Genomic DNA, 16,279 nt, shown 5'->3' on the forward strand with positions numbered 1-16,279 from the left:
ACAGCAGCAGAGCAGTAAAGTTGCTGCTGCTTCTTGACAGTGTGGCGCTGAACATTGCAAGTGGTAGCGAGCGGAGGTTTCAGAGAAGCTGGCCCCAAGCCCCTCAGCCATTGGGACACAGGGAATTAGTGTAATTGTGAGTCATCAAAACACAAGGGGAGTTAAAAAGGGGGTGAAAGGCTGTTTGGAATCTCCGGCAGAGTTCCCCATCCCTGCATGCAGAGAGGAGACTGCAGTGCTGTGCTGTGGGCTGGCTGTGAATGTCCTTCCCAGATGCTCAGCAACAGGAGCTGTGCAGCCTTCCAGGAGGTGAGTGTGGGTGAAGGGCAAAGATAGGGCAGAGTCTCACGTCTGGAGACTCTAGCACGCAGGGTGAGGGTCGGGACAGATGTTGGACTGTTTGGAGCATATATGTATTACACCTCCTTCCTTTTCTACCTCACTTACCTTTTTTCTACCTTCTCCTTTCCTTTACTTGCTGGGAAGTTTTATTTCATGCACTTGGGAATGAAGTTTGATCATTTAATTCCCTGTTCCATCATCAGCCTTATAATAAATAAATAATAATATCAGAAGATGCTTAAAACTATGGGGGGGTTCATTTTTCATTTATGTGCTTATTCTTAAACCTTCCTTTTCCCTGGAGTAACTCGAGGTCCCATTCCCTCCTGTGGAAAGACAAATGTAAATGTAGCATTGGAAGGAAGACAAATTCCCACTGTGGAAACAAAGAGACCTTTTCTTCCCCACCGCCCCTGTGCATCTGAATTGGGCATCTACAGGTGCTAAAATAAGACTTTTATTTTTATTTCCATCCCTGTAGAAAAATACACACTCCTGGGATTCGTAGATGAGAATATTTTTGCTGCTGGATTGTTGGGAGTGTGTTTAATCAGATGGGAGAGTTAATTTGCAAGACATAATACAGTGAGCTTGCCCATAAGAATTTACTGAGGTTCTTCTTATCTGGGAACTGAGGTCTGTGTTGCTATTGATGGCCTTTCAAATATCTGATCAGTGCTTGAACGGGAAACCTAGACCATCCCTAACGTTATAAGAGATGATTAGCTGTCACTTATAGCTAACCTTCATGCCCTTTTTGACTCAAATTCCTATCTTCATTCTCACATTTCCATCTAATGTATCTTTTTTCCATCTTTATTCGGCCAAGGATGAATTTGGCCTCCAGATGTTTTGAAATGCTATTCCAGCCAGTAAAAACTCATTCTTTCTGCAACACCCCATCGATTTCACAAGTCACTTTCCCCTGTAGCTTTCTAAAATGTACAGCTTATCCCAATTAATGAGCAGTTTGATCTGTAAGGGACTCACTTTGGGGGATTCTAGACTCAAATCTGGACTTGCAGATTTGGTTCACAATCAGTTTTTAGTTCTGATTTCTGTCCCTTTGCATCTTTAATAAATGGTCCCTGTAGGCAAATTAATAATCAGGGTTGATTGCTTTACCCTCAGATCAATAGACGGCAGGCTTGTTCTGAACGTATAATATTGTTTCTTAGTTGGGGGTGTAGAGAGGTGGTCAGAAAAATTGATCAGGCAACAAAAATTCATATTGGTCTGTGTTTTCTGGAGCAACATCAGCCAAATAGCAGGGCTTCCACTGAGTGGAAGGGACTGGGATATTAATCTAATATCGTAGCTGATGGGGAGGGTTCACTAAAATAGATTCCCGGGCTCCAGAAAATATTTCTGCTTGGGAAACCACAGCAGTAGGTAGCCATGAGCTCTCTGAATCATGTTGTTCATGTCTTTTTACGTCCCTTAGGTGGGCCCCATGTCAGGGAAGAGCACAGTATCAAGGTGAAAACCTCCCCTTTCCTTTTGAGCCTACAACAAGCTGGTGTTAATAAGCCCAGATCCTCAGCCTAGGGGACCAAGTGGCAAGACAACAGTTTTCCCAGAGGTTCATAAACTTCTGATCAACACGTCAAGACCATGAAGCCTGCTATAGATGAGCATCCTTCAGCTGGAAAATCACAGAGATGATAGGGCATCATTACCACTGCCGAGGTTTCTACAAAGCCAGGTGCGAAATAGAATTGCAACACAGAGAAGGCCAGCAAAAGTGTCACCAACTTCCTTTTAGGAGGAATCCAAATTAAGACACTGGGGATTTTCACATTATTCCCTTCAACTCTACAAACTGAGTCTTACGGTCTCCAAAAAGCAGGAATGATTTTGGCACTGCAGCTCCATTTCTCCTGAGACAGTTATCCTGGAAAGTAGGAGAGATGTCCTCATTGGTGCCCCTACTTTACACCATACAGCTGAGACCCCTGCATCCCAGGAAGAATCCAAAGGAGGCCAGACTTGGAAAGGCTTCAAAATTGGGGCTATGTTGCTAATTAGCTGCCAAAAGCCACCAGAAGAGCAGAAGCTTAGAGAGAATTTTATGGATTTTCCATTATGTTTCTGGATCGGTTGCTTATCCTGGTTTTGTGTTTCTAAGGCATTATTATTTTTGTTATTATTAATCATTATAATACCTTTTACCAACGGAGCTGGGCAAATGTTGCCTGCAAAACCTTCAAAGAGTCGATCTCAGCACTGTAAGCAGTAGAAAGTCGAGTGCAGCACAAGAGTTGGATGAACTTAATCTGCCAGCGACAATGGTTTTCCTCCCTTTAAATTCCTCTGACTGTTCAAATTGCACCCAGACTGTGGGGATAGTGAACAATTTTAAGGCCATATTATTAGGGGTTATTTTAGGGGGGCTGATTATTTTTGGGGTGCTGGGTAATATTCTGGTTATCCTCTCAGTAGCCTGCCACAGACACCTTCAGAGTGTCACCCATTACTACATAATCAACCTGGCTGTTGCGGACTTCCTCTTAACTTCCACTGTCCTGCCTTTCTCAGCAATCTTTGAGATTTTGGGCTACTGGGTCTTTGGGAGGATCTTCTGCAACATCTGGGCAGCTGTCGATGTCCTATGCTGCACGGCATCCATCATGAGCCTATGTATCATCTCTATAGACAGATACATTGGGGTGAGCTACCCACTGAGATATCCAGCTATAGTGACAGAAAAGAGGGGACTCCTGGCTCTGCTAAGTGTCTGGGCTTTGTCTCTGGTGATCTCCATTGGACCGCTCTTTGGCTGGAAGGAGCCAGCTCCAGAAGATGAGACCATCTGTCAAATCACTGAAGAGCCTGGCTACGTATTGTTCTCTGCTTTTGGCTCCTTCTACCTCCCCTTGACCATCATCTTGGTGATGTACTGTAGAGTGTATGTGGTGGCCAAAAGGGAAAGCAAAGGCCTGACTTCTGGCTTGAAAACGGAGAAATCTCATTCTGAAGAGGTGACCCTCCGGATCCATCGCAAAAACACCTCGGTACGGAGCAGATCTGCATCCTGCACAAAGAACAAAACGCACTTCTCAGTGCGTCTCCTGAAGTTCTCCAGGGAAAAGAAAGCAGCCAAGACCCTGGGGATAGTGGTGGGGTGCTTCATACTGTGCTGGCTTCCTTTCTTTATAGTCATGCCTATTGGTAAGTAAAGCAAAACACCTTAACCTTTTATAATAACTTCTGGGGCATAGGGGGATCTCTATTTGCCTTGCTATGTGTTAGCGCCGGTCCGCAAAACTTCGACAGAACCATTTTCCATTGGAAAATGCAGTTCCATCAAAACTGAACCACTTCTCAAAATCATGTCAATTTCACCAATAATTTGTTTAGTAAAATCTCGGGGGGAAATTTTTTTTCCACAGTGTTGAAAAATCTCATTTTGACATTATTGGAATGCAATGGTTTGATTTTTCATTTTGAAAGGACGGTTTGTTTCGATTTTTTATTATACATTTGCAAAAAGTGGAAACTGAAACAAAACATTTTTATTGAGCTGAAATAAAAAATTAAAACACAATCAGATTTTTCCTTTGCAGAGCATGTTACACATGTCAGGGTTTGTGACAATTTGGAAGAAAGTCAGTTTTGAATTCCTCCACCAAATGGAATTGTTGTCCTCTGGCCAGCTCTATAGACATTATGGGCCAAATCCTTAGCTGGCCTAAAGGACACAAGCACTGTTAACTTCAACACCAAAGTATCTCTTTGCAAATTTACGGCCGGATTTTCAAAGGAGCTCAGGGACCAGACTTTCAACTGCTCAGTACCCACAATCAGGTCCGGATTTTCCATAGTGCTCCCATTGTGACAATTATGGACAGATTTTCCAGAGCTAAGCACTCAACAAGCATCCAAAGTGCTGAGACCTGTTGAAAACCTGGCAATTTACCTTGGTGCCTAAATGAGAATTGAGCTCTTGATCATCTGCTGTTTAGTACTTGATCCAAAGCCCACTGAAACCAATGGAAAGGCTGCAATTGACTTCAGTGGGTTTTGGATTAGGTCTTTATTGCAAAAGAATTATTTTAGCTTCCCTGTATTTTGTTGCAAAGGTGACCTTTTATTACAAAAACCAGAGAGCGACTGCAAATATATTTCTCTTTGAAAAGAGTGATTAACTCAACTGTTTGCTAGTTGCAAATGGAATGACATACAGTTTCAAAATGTTAATGCATCCCTTAAAAAAAAACAACGTACTCTGCATTTTAACTATGTTTGTGATGTAGCACAAGAGTCTGGTGTAGGTAATAGCTGGATTAGTAGACCAAATGGAAAAAAGAATGAACCACTCAAATTCTAGTGGGTTATGCTCATGGTTCTGTTTGTTGTGGTTTTTAAATTCAAGGGCCAGGTAGGTGTTGGGAATCAGTTCTATGTATCAGTGTTTCTGTTACAGATTTAGCCGCTAAGTTCAAACTTCAGCATTGAAAGGTTTGTTTAGAGAAAATGATTTTAATATAGAATTACTTACCCATTGTAATAAAATCCAGGATTCCACATGAATTACTGTTTTAGATGCCTGCAGAGCTTCCTCCCCCCCCTATTTTGGGGATACAAGCAAAACACATACGAAAGAAAAACAGGCTATAGTTTATAAGCTGTGGTTATTAAATCAGTTCTTGTTCAAACTAGTTAAGTCATCCTAACCATCAGCAAGCTAATCTCCTTGCAGCAGCCAATTTTTGCCAGAAAAAGCTTAAACAAGAGCTTTGAAATTGTGCCCTTATTGGAAAGCCTTATACAATTTCAGAAGCATGAAACCAATGAGGCTCTACAGCATCTTATGGAAATTACCCTAAAAACCTACAGAGTGAAATGGAAAATGATCTCCTTTCATCTATAGCTGCTTTGTGCCATTCTATAGGACTTCTATAGGGATATAATTCTCAATCAAATTCTAGGGGAAAGTTTTAAAAAAATAACTTAGAAAGGTGACCATTTTCAGTTAACTTCTATAGTATTCCAACATAATATTTCACTAAATCCTTTAGCTGTTATTGTCTCATGAATGTCAATGACTGCAGAGTCTATCTAATTCTGTCATCTGAAATGCTGGTCAATAATGAAAAAGTGTCTGAGTAAAGACTTAGACATTGCGTAAGGAAAAACCCCGGGAGGACTGGCTCTTTCTGCTCTGAGTGTCATTCTGTTGGAATGTTTGTTGCCAAGATGTCCCAAACATACCCAAAAAGGGTTTGAGAGCACATTACGCACACTTTGGTAAAAAAAATCCGCAAATGTGGCTGCCCACACAGAGCTGCTGCTGTTGATCCATTTGGTTTAAGTTGAAGAAAACTTCCTTATTCAAAACTGGACTTTGAATCTTTGATCCCTTATAAGGAAAGTTTCCTAAGGTTAGTCTTCCTATCTTTACATAGTTTCTCTGTTGTTTTAGAATCACATAATAAGTTTTTCCAAAAATCTGTTTGTCCTTTTTGTTAAAAGAAAAAAGAGTGCTAAACAGAAATGCAGCACAAAGAGACATATATTATGCAAAAACACTGTTACCTCTTGATCTAGGCTGTTTTCCTACCTACTTTGTATCACAGCCCCATAATGCTTAGCTTTTTTATATAGCGCTTTTCATGCATCATTATCCCCTTTTTACAGATGGGAAAACTCAAGCCCAGTGAGGGAAAGTGACTTGCTCAAGGTCACAAAGGTGGTTAATGGCAGAGTCAAGCATAGAATCCAGGGGCCAGATTTCAGAAATGCTGAGCATTAACAATGCTAGTTGAAGTTAATGGGAGCTGCAGGGTCTCAACAGTGCGGGCTAGAAAATAAGAATTCCATTACATGAAAAGTTTTGAAGTTCCACAGTTTGTACAGCACCTAACACCATAGAGTCATGGTCCATGACTGGGCTCCTGGGCATTACTGCGATACAAATAATTATAATAAAAACCATTTCCCAACTAATTCTATTTGAAACCTTTGACGCATTATGCAACCATATAATAATCAGAATAATCCTCGAAATACCCCTTGGAGGGATGTGGAAGTAACCATCAGTGAAAGCCCATATTAGTGATGTTGCCTTAAAGACTAACAGATTTATTTGGGCATAAGCTTTCGTGGATAAAAAACCCACTTCTTTGGTTTTTACCCACAAAATCTGTTAGTCTTTAAGGTGCCACCGGACTCCTCATTGTTTTTGTGGATACTGACTAACACGACTACCCCCTGATACTTGATTAGTGATGTTGTGACGTTTGTGAGAAAATAAATGCAGTGCTGATCCCTTTAGCAGGATATGCAAATTTAAAATATTGAACATCCAAAAAAAAGAGAATCAACAACAGACCCTTGAAACCTATTGTAATCTTGCCCTTTATGGAATAAAACAACTACACCTCTACCCCAATATAACGCTGTCCTCTGGAGCCAAAAATTCTTACCACGTTATAGGTGAAACCGCGTTATATCGAACTTGCTTTGATCCGCCGGAGTGCGCAGCCCCGCCCCCCGGAGCACTGCTTTACCGCGTTATATCCGAATTCATGTTATATCAGGTTGTATTATATCGGGGTAGAGGTGTATATGAAGAACTGCTAAAGAACATTAATAGAGGTGTCTGTTCCCATGTAGATAGCTCAGTGCAAGTTGGGGTCCAGAGATCTAGCATCATAGTCAAAGGCAAGGTATAGTTAGGAGAGCACACCAAGTCTCTGGACATAATGAGAGCATGTCTGGGGAAACCTAGTGGTGTGGTGCTAGATTCCTGGCTGCTGTGTAAAGTGCATGTCAGCCTAGTTCAGACAGGCCAGGTAGGGTGCAAAGCAAAGCTGAGAGTCAGCAATCAGAACAGGATCACGAGGAAGGGATACAGCAACCTGCACGACATGCTGTTCAGTGACTGATCAATGATGGGTGCCAGGGCCGGCTCTAGGATTTTTGCCGTCCCAAGCAAAAACAATTTTTGCCGCCCCACCCCGTTTTTTTCTTACCCCACCCCCAGCCCCGCCTCATCTCCGCCCCTTCCCCAAATCCCCAGCCCTGCCTCCTCCCCCCTTGCTCTCAAGCCTAGGAGGGAGGGAGGGAGGGGGAGAAGCAGCGCGCGCGCCGCGGCCACTCAGGGTCTCCCCCTCCCTCCCTCCCAGGCTCTCAAACCTGGGAGGGAGGGGGAGCAGTGGCACGCCAATCAGCAGTTTCATACGCCGCGGCCGCTCGGGATCTTCCCCTCCCTCCCAGGTTTGAGAGCCTGGGAGGGAGGGCGAGCAGTGGGGTGCGAATCAGCTGTTTCGCGCGCCATGGCGCACGAGCGGCAGAAGCGGAGGTGAGCTAGGGCGGCCGGGGCACATTTTTAGGGGTGGCATGGCCGCCGCCAGAATGCCGCCCCTAGAAATGTGCCGCTCCAAGCACCAGCTTGTTTTGCTGGTGCCTAGAGCCGGCCCTGATGGGTGCAGAGATGCAAGGGGGAAGCTTTCTTCTCTCTGCGTTAGTAACCAATGTGTCCATAACAACAGTGTCTGTATCAATTACCTGTGCCTGGACTGGAAGAAGGACACTTGCAGGACCAGTGTAGTGTATCAGAGGGGTAGCCGTGTTAGTCTGGATCTGTAAAAAGCAACAGAGAGTCCTGTGGCACTTTTAAGACTAACAGATTTATTGGAGCATAAGCTTTTGTGGGTGAATACCCACTTCGTCGGATGCATGTGTAGACATTCCACTTGCATGCCTGCTCGCAGGATGTACACAGGAATTTAAACATACCCAGGCTTTACATTGGGGGAGCATGTTCTTGTGAGCGACAGGTAGATCATTTCATCAGCCACAAGTTGCCATGTGCCCTCTCAAATACCTTAGGCAAAAAGAGCCCTCCAAAGTAGTTCAAGACCAGCCTCTGAATGGAGAGTGCTGGACAATCCTCGAGGTGAAATTAACACAGATAGGTGACAATCAGGAGGGGTTGGTTTAAAATCAGGGTAGGTAATGCCCTCCCAACCTTTCCTGAGGATCTTCCACTGCATGAGCACTTTCATTTTAGGCCAAGCTTTTAGGAGCCCTTATTCCCAGGATAGACAGCTGCAGGATAGGTGTTAAGCCCATTTTACCCCCTTCTGGCTTGGTTGGGGTGCTGTTTAGTAGAGCTGGCTGGAGAACAACAATTCTGTTTGGTGAGAGCTTCCGATATTTTGGAAAAAAACATGCATTACACATTGGAACTAAAAAAAAATCCCCTTTTGAATGTTTTGGTCAAAGGGGGATAGTGTCGAAAGCTGTTCATTTTCTACGCAAACAGGTCAGTTTTTTTAATCCGCTTGCTCTCTCTGACTCTGTCTCTCAAATTGACCAGAGAGTCCATCCTGGACCTCGGAAACCTTGCCAGCAAAAAGCTCATCAAAATCAATACGTCTCCACAAAACATTTCCGCTTTGATGAAAACAGCAGGTCTGGAAAACAAAATTGTCAAAAATATTCCAGCCAGCTCCACTGAGGTTTGCACACCCCCTTCCCGGACAACTCTCAGCTTTTCCCGGACTGCATGTGCCTAGTGAACCGCAGCAGAATGGTTTCCCTTTCCAGGCCAGGACTAAGGGAGACCCAAGTGGGGATTGTCTCTCAGCAGCACAAGCTAAATTTAATCTGGAACCAGGAAGAACCACAAGGTACTTTGTCTGTGTCCAGCAGCAACTCCTACAAATACTTTTGATTATTATCTATTAGATATCCTGTCTCTTCTCTGCCGCAAGGGAAACTAGAGTTTGATGGTGCAAATGCCCTTTATATGATATTTGCACCTTCTTTTGAACTGCTTAAGTCCTTGGACAAACCCTGACCCCAGTGCAGAAACTGACCCATTTTGGAGAAATTCTGCCTGGCTTCACCTATGCTCCCCACTGAATGTCACTGCACAGGAGTGACTGAGGACAGCCTTCGGGCCTTAATGTTTATGGTGTCCACATTTGGTTGTGAAGGATGGAAAAATAACATCCAGGTAAGTCTGCAGCCATGATCCTAACACATTCATTGTGAGTCTGTAGTGGGGCTGCATAGGCCACTTCTTTCTAATGGGCCAGATTGCATCTGGGTTGCGATGGCATAAATGGGGGGGGGGGGAGAACCAGGATCAAAGAACCTTCCTCCATGTTTCACCCCTAGGGAGAGGCCAACAAGGACTGCTTTGAGGCTGCTAGCATTAGCTACCCTATGAGCTCACCCAGTGAGCCAAGGCAGGCATGGAAATTCACCTTGCACCCTGTGGTGGGGCTCCAGCTCCCAGCATGTGCTGTCCTGGAGCTCATAGAAGAATCTGAGCTGAGTCAGCCAGAATTCCCAGCTCCTGCTGCACCTCCCCCCACAATGCGAGCTGGGGCTTAAAGCTGCAGTCCAGCATTATTGGGGGGAGCGGGTAGGGATATGAGGCGGAGGGCGGGCAATGTCTGCCTTTTGAACGACTTGCTTTTTCCCTCTTAGAAACCCTGCAATATTTTCACGCTCTGCCTTTCCACTGGCATGGACTGGAGTCTGCTCCTGATTAGAAATTACCATGGGAACAGCTACCTCTCTGAGGACAGTTATGATCCATTCCTTCACAGGAGGTGGCTAGGAAGAGGCTGGTGGTGTGCTCTCACATGCCGTCTCTCGGTGCAGTTTCCCACTGACCTTCCTCCCCTGGACAGCGCAGCCTCTCTAATCCCAGCCTTTCGCTCCCTTCCCCTGCGGTTAGTCACTTACATTGCACCTGCCAGTGTTGCTTTAGCTTCCCCGTGTTGTTTACCTCCATTACAATCCTGTTGGGTGCTGATAACAGCTTTAAATGCTTTGAATACCCCCCCCACACACACACACACAACATGATTGGTCTGCGATTGACAAGCTGATGATGTGGCAACATTCTGGCATTCGATTCAAATGGATGTGATGAGTGCAGGTTGTGTATTAATTAGCAAGGGATTATGGAATGTGCGTTGATTTACATAAACAAAAATGCAGCGCCTAATTAAGGAAGGACGGTCTTGTCGCTACGACACAGGACGGGGAGTCTGGAGATCTGGATTTTCTTCCCAGTTCTGCTGTACCCTTCTTTTCATAAATCTGGGCCAATTTCTTAACATCCGTGTGTCTCAATTTCCCCATCTGTAAAATGGGATCATAATTCCCTGCGTTGCAGAGGTTTCATGTTTTGTTCAGGTACTTTGAGCTCCCTGGATAGAAAGTATTATAGAAGTGTAAAGTAGTACTGATAATTTCTGCTCTTAAATATTTGAAAAGATTTGATATTGGTCTCTTCAATTTATTAGCCAAAAGGTCTAACATGATCCAGTGGGTGGACGCTGAAGCTAGACAAATTCAGACTGGAAAGAAGGCATACATTTTTAACAGTGAGGATAATTAACCACTGGAACACCAAGGGACGTGGTGGATTCTCATTATTGACAAGTTTTTTAATCAAGATGGGATGTTTTTCTAAAAAAATCAGCTCCAGGAATTGTTTTGGGGGAAGTTCTCTGGCCTGTGTTATGCAGGAGGTCAACCTAGATCATAGACTCATAGACTCATAGACTTTAAGGTCAGAAGGGACCATTATGATCATCTGGTCTGACCCCCTGCATGCTGCAGGCCACAAAACCATCCCTCCCCGTTCCCTGGACTCTGTTGTTGAAGTCCCCAATCCTGTGTTTTAGTGACTTCAATTGGCAGAGACCCTTCTGCTAGTGATCCCTGCCCCATGCTGCGGAGGAAGGCGAAAAACCTCCAGAGGCTCAGCCAATCTACCCTGGAGGAAAATTCCTTCCCGACCCCAAATATGGCGATCAGTAAGACCCCGAGCATGTAGGCAAGAGTCTCCAGCCTGACCTCTGTTAGCCATTATATTATTTACCCACCATTGCTTGGTATTCCTTGGCTACTATGATTTACCATTAAACCATTCCCTCCATAAACTTATCTAACTTAATCTTAAAACCAGACAGGTCCGTCGCCCCCACCGTTTCCCTCGGAAGGCCGTTCCAATATTTCACCCCTCTGACGGTCAGAAACCTTCGTCTAATTTCAAGCCTGAACTTCCCCACGGCCAGTTTATATCCATTCGTTCTCGTGTCCACATTAGTACTAAGCTGGAATAATTCCTCTCCCTCCCTTGTATTTATCCTTCTGATATATTTAAAGATAGCAATCATATCCCCCCTCAGCCTTCGTTTTGTCAGACTAAACAACCCAAGCTCCTCTAGTCTCCTTTCATATGACAGGTTTTCCATTCCTCTAATCATCCTAGTCGCCCTTCTCTGCACCCATTCCAGTTTGAGTTCATCTTTTTTAAACATGGGAGACCAGATCACAGTGGTCCCTTCTGGCCTTAGACTCTATGAGCAATAGCTAATGTAGCTCTGTTCTGGAGTTAGAATTCACAATTCTAGATCACAATAGGTGAATTTCATTCCTCCAGAGCTTGGTTCAGATGACCACATACAAATCTGGATGCTTATCAAAACTGGCTGAAATTGTACAGCTGAGCCAGAAATCTCAGAAGAACAGGTTTCCTGGCAGACTGTGCAGCATTTCTGCATCTGCTTCTGAACGGACATGCCATCAGAACAGCCTGCCTCAAAGCGGGTTCCTCCTCCTGTTTGTCTCTGCCAGAAACTGCAAGGGAAATGTAGGAATATCTCAAAATATGAGAGCTTGAGTTAGGTTCTAAAAACGGAGGAAGGTTTGATGTGTTTACAGCTGTGATGGAACCAGTCTGGAGATGGTGCAAAGCAGGGGATCATACTTTGGTATGTCAAAACTTGCTGCAGGGCTGGAGAATGCTGGGGGCAGAGTAGCACAACTGATTGTTGTTGTCTGGACACCTACTGTAGAAGGCTGGATTGTATTTACTGGGACATAATTGTTGCCTCAAGGACTCAGGAATGGGAGAAAAACTAGGGTCCATCCAGGAAGCTGAGGATGGACATGATCGTGGGGACAGGGTGCTATGCTGGAAGAAAGTTTCCCCAGGAGAGCCCTGTTTATCACTAATCCTTCCTTGTTCTTAGGACACAGGGAACAGAGCGGAGAATACCCAAGGGGGTATTTGTGTTTGTAACATAGCAGTAAATTAATCTTGGGAACTGGCACAAATACTTTGAAGGGAACCATCAAGTGCTGCCTACATGCCTCTCTGCAGCAGGATTCTAATTACTGTTTTGTTGTTGTCGTGTCCGAAGCCCAAGAGGACAACAGCTTGCAAACATCACTAGAGCTAAACCTTCAACTGCCTCCTTCCGGAGCATGAGAAGCCAAGTGCTGTCTGTGCTGTTGATGGGATGTCACAAGTAGCCACAGGGAGGGGTGTAGTGACAGCCACAGAGTCCGAGATGGGGGCAGATTTGTAGATGGTCATATTTTTCTTTTGGGTTTGCTTTGGCCGAATATGTTCCTCGTCGTGTCCCTCAAAGCTGCAGATTAGGGCCTTTGCAGGCTTCCCCCTCCCTCTGGCCATTTCAGAGAGGCCAATGGACTTGCAGAACGGAATTCCCAAAGGCCATGCCAAAAACAATTCGTCCCACCTGTGCTACAAGAGGGAAATCCGCCCATTGGGCCTGGCTTGATATGTCTCATTAAACAGGAATATCGGAGATTTGATCTGGTTCTGTCTCGTGGGAGAATCCTGTCCCTTGGGAACAATTTTTGGTGAGCCTTAAAGTTCGAAAATCAGTTAATTCAGCGGCCCATCCCTTACCTTTCACCCCACCTACTTACTCTACTCCATTGCTGCTCACGCTCTGTAATGGGAATCGTTGGCCCAGATTAGGTTCACAGCATATATAGATACAAACAAATGCTCTTACTGGAAGGTTGCAACATAACACGACTTTATTCCTTAGAATTCAGACCAATACCGCACAACAGCAGAGACGCACAAGGCCAGCTGCTCCCTAAGGCACAGTTCACCACAACCTGTTTTAAACTGACTCTTTCCAGGCCGACTAGTGTCTGTTGGCATGTTTTGTTACAAAGCTTCCTCCCCGGCAAGCAGGACCAAGAACCCCCGCCCTCTCTCTTAGTTGGCTATTCCTCAATAGACTCACATGGATCACATGACTGGGGGGTAGGGAACTAGTCTGGTTTCTTGCCAGTGCCCCTGCTGCCTTGCAGTTTACATCACGCCTTTGCCATTAGGCCTGCGTCCTACCCACCGAGTACATCTGGGCATTGGTGACCTGATGGATGGAGCCTGGAAGTACGATTTTGGAATAATGCAAACAGCCAAAGGCCTTGGGAGCAATTGAAACAGGATGTTCAGGGTCCTCAAGAGGCACATAAACCTAGTTTTATGACTTTGCACAAAGGGAAACACCAAGAGTCATGAAGCTGGCAATTCATCCATCTTACATGGCATAACCAGCAAGTCAATGGCAGTTGCCATGCCATAAAAGATTAATGAGCCTAGCTAATCTGTGATCTCTTCCCAACACTGGCAAATGCTAGATGCTCCAAAGGAAGGCGTAAATCCAAAATCTAATTTTTCAAGAGGCCTTTATTTTATGATCATGATACTTTGCACTGATGCAGCATATTGTGCCTTTTATCCCAGAATCCGAAAGCCCTCTGAATGGAAGGACCCACCGAGTCCTTTTGTGAGGTAAGGGTGGTTGTTCCCACTTTGCAGATGGGGAAACTGAGGCACAGAGCAGTGACATGACTAGAACAACATATCACAGTCAGTAGAGCCAGGGACAGAATGCAACAGTCCCAACTCCCAGTCTCCCAGCACACTGCCTTCCCATGTACTCATGGACAGTAATAACACGGGGAAAAAATAATAGTGGCTGACAACTGATTTTTCACATTTTTTCACTGTGAAATCCTGGGGTGATTTAGGAATGTATCTAAATAGCAAGTCTCTCATTCTCCTCATGAAATCACAGCAAGAAAATCAATGACAATGAAGAAAGGAATAAAGAACAGAAACAACCATTTATTTTAATTGGGGCAGTGTAGCACTGGACTGGGTTTCAAAAGACTTGTATTCTATTTCTGGCTCTTCCATTAACCTTGGTCATGCCATGCCCCACTCTGTGCCTCAGTTTTTCCATCTGTAAAATGGGGATAATGATACCGACCTCCTTAGTAAAGTGCTTTGAGGTCTATGACTGAAAAGCACTATATAAGAGCTGGATATTATTGTTAATAATAATAACTTAATGTATGTGCCAAACTAAATATAAGGCAAGGTAAGGTATGAAACTCCCGAAATCCTTGCATGAGGGTTCTATCCCATCTTCCTGGGTGGCAGAGTGGTCTGGAAACTTTTCCTGAATTATTCTTTTGTCTCATGTAATTTCAATGTCCTCACATTTTGCTTTGCCACAAAGTGCTGTCTAAAGGGTTTTGTGTTTTTTTTCCACATCAAATATGTACATTTCCAACCTGAGACTTTTTGAATGTTGCCGTTTGGAATTGGGCCTGGGTTGGGATGAAAAATTCAGACGGTGTTGACATTTTTTGGCAGAATCAATACTGTACTCCAAATAGTTTCACTTGTGTTGCAGATCCATCTGTCTACTACACTTGTCACCCTCCACCACCATGGTATCTGAGCACCTCACAATTTTCAATGTATTTATCCTCACAAGAGCCAGTGTGGTAGGGAAGTGGTATTATCCCTATTTCACAGAGGGGGAACTAAGGCACTGAATGAGGAAGGGCCAGACATTCAAAGGAATTTAGGCATCTAATGCCCATTGATTTTAATTGGAATTAGTTGCTTAAATACCTTTAACGTTCTGGCCCTAAGTGACTTAACTAAGGTCACACAAGAAGTCTTTGGCAAGGCAGGGATTTGAACCCACATTTCCTGTGTCCCAGACATAAGAACGGCCATACTGGGTCAGACCAAAGGTCCATCCAGCCCAGTATCCTGTCTACCGACAGTGGCCAATGCCAGGTGCCCCAGAGGGAGTGAACCTAACAGGTAATGATCAAGTGATCTCTCTCCTGCCATCCATCTCCACCCTCTGACAAACAGAGGCTAGGGACACCATTCCTTACCCACCCTGGCTAATAGCCATTAATGGACTTAACCTCCATGAATTTATCTAGTTCTCTTTTAAATTCATGGACTAGTACCTTAACTACATGCCACGGATCAGCATTAAAAGCCATCAGAGTTACTGCTAGTTTAACTGACAGCATGGGACAAATATAAGTGCAGCTGTGAAGAAAACATGATGGCTTGAGATTAGAAGTTAATGTGAACCTTTATTCTCATTTCACGTCCCTAGGCTCCACTTTCTTCAAGTTTCCCGAGGAGTGATACTCGACTGAAACTGCTGTGTTTTGTTTGAAGTGGAAGTCACCCAAGTTCACTTGAACAGGGCTCCCGCTCAATCAATATATTGACTCCAATTCTGAGTAAGACAAGCCACAGCACGTTTTACCACCTTCGAGGTTTCATTACGAGAAAGTTTCACCCAGCTCGTGCGATCACTCTATTCCCATAGGCTCTGCTAGGAAAAGGCTGTTTCCCTTTTTTGAAATTTACGATGGTTGTCAGGAGAACTTGCCTGTCGTATAATAAGAATCCAAACTCAACATAGAAAACAATTACTGCCAAAGCTTGCAGGAAGTCATAAAATGACTAGGAGCGGTGACATCGGTGTGCTTGGTTTATATTTTATTCCTATTCTATAAAATACCATAGGGGCCTCTTCTTCTTCTGAAATATACTATACCATATCATGAAAGCCTTCTGCCTTATAAGCACTATCAATTTAATGCCAGATTCTATTACCCTTTTTGATGTTGAGTAATATCTTATGTTTCTGTTCTGGCTATTTAGATTGGAATCTCTTCACACTGTCGCTCAGTGTGTTGATGGTTGTACAATGGTCCTATCTCAGTTGTGGCCTCTCAGAGTTACTGTCATTAATAATGGTTCCTAACTGAGTTATAAACTGAGATTCCTGATTAAATTAAT

At 44.2% G+C, this 16,279-nt stretch overlaps 1 protein-coding gene across 1 annotated transcript in view; it reads left to right on the top strand.

The window, feature by feature from the left end:
* The window catches only part of ADRA1A (adrenoceptor alpha 1A), a 31,371-nt gene continuing 15,092 nt past the window's right edge, over positions 1–16,279 (top strand). The window contains exons 1-2 of the mRNA XM_005285183.5: positions 1–309; positions 1,787–3,513. Coding sequence (XP_005285240.1) covers positions 2,631–3,513 — 883 coding nt within the window. The 5' untranslated portion in view covers positions 1–309; positions 1,787–2,630. The remainder of the gene's footprint in view (positions 310–1,786; positions 3,514–16,279) is intronic.

The sequence above is a fragment of the Chrysemys picta genome, chromosome 2 (genome assembly GCF_011386835.1).
Source record: "Chrysemys picta bellii isolate R12L10 chromosome 2, ASM1138683v2, whole genome shotgun sequence".
NCBI classification, from domain to species: Eukaryota; Metazoa; Chordata; order Testudines; family Emydidae; genus Chrysemys; species Chrysemys picta.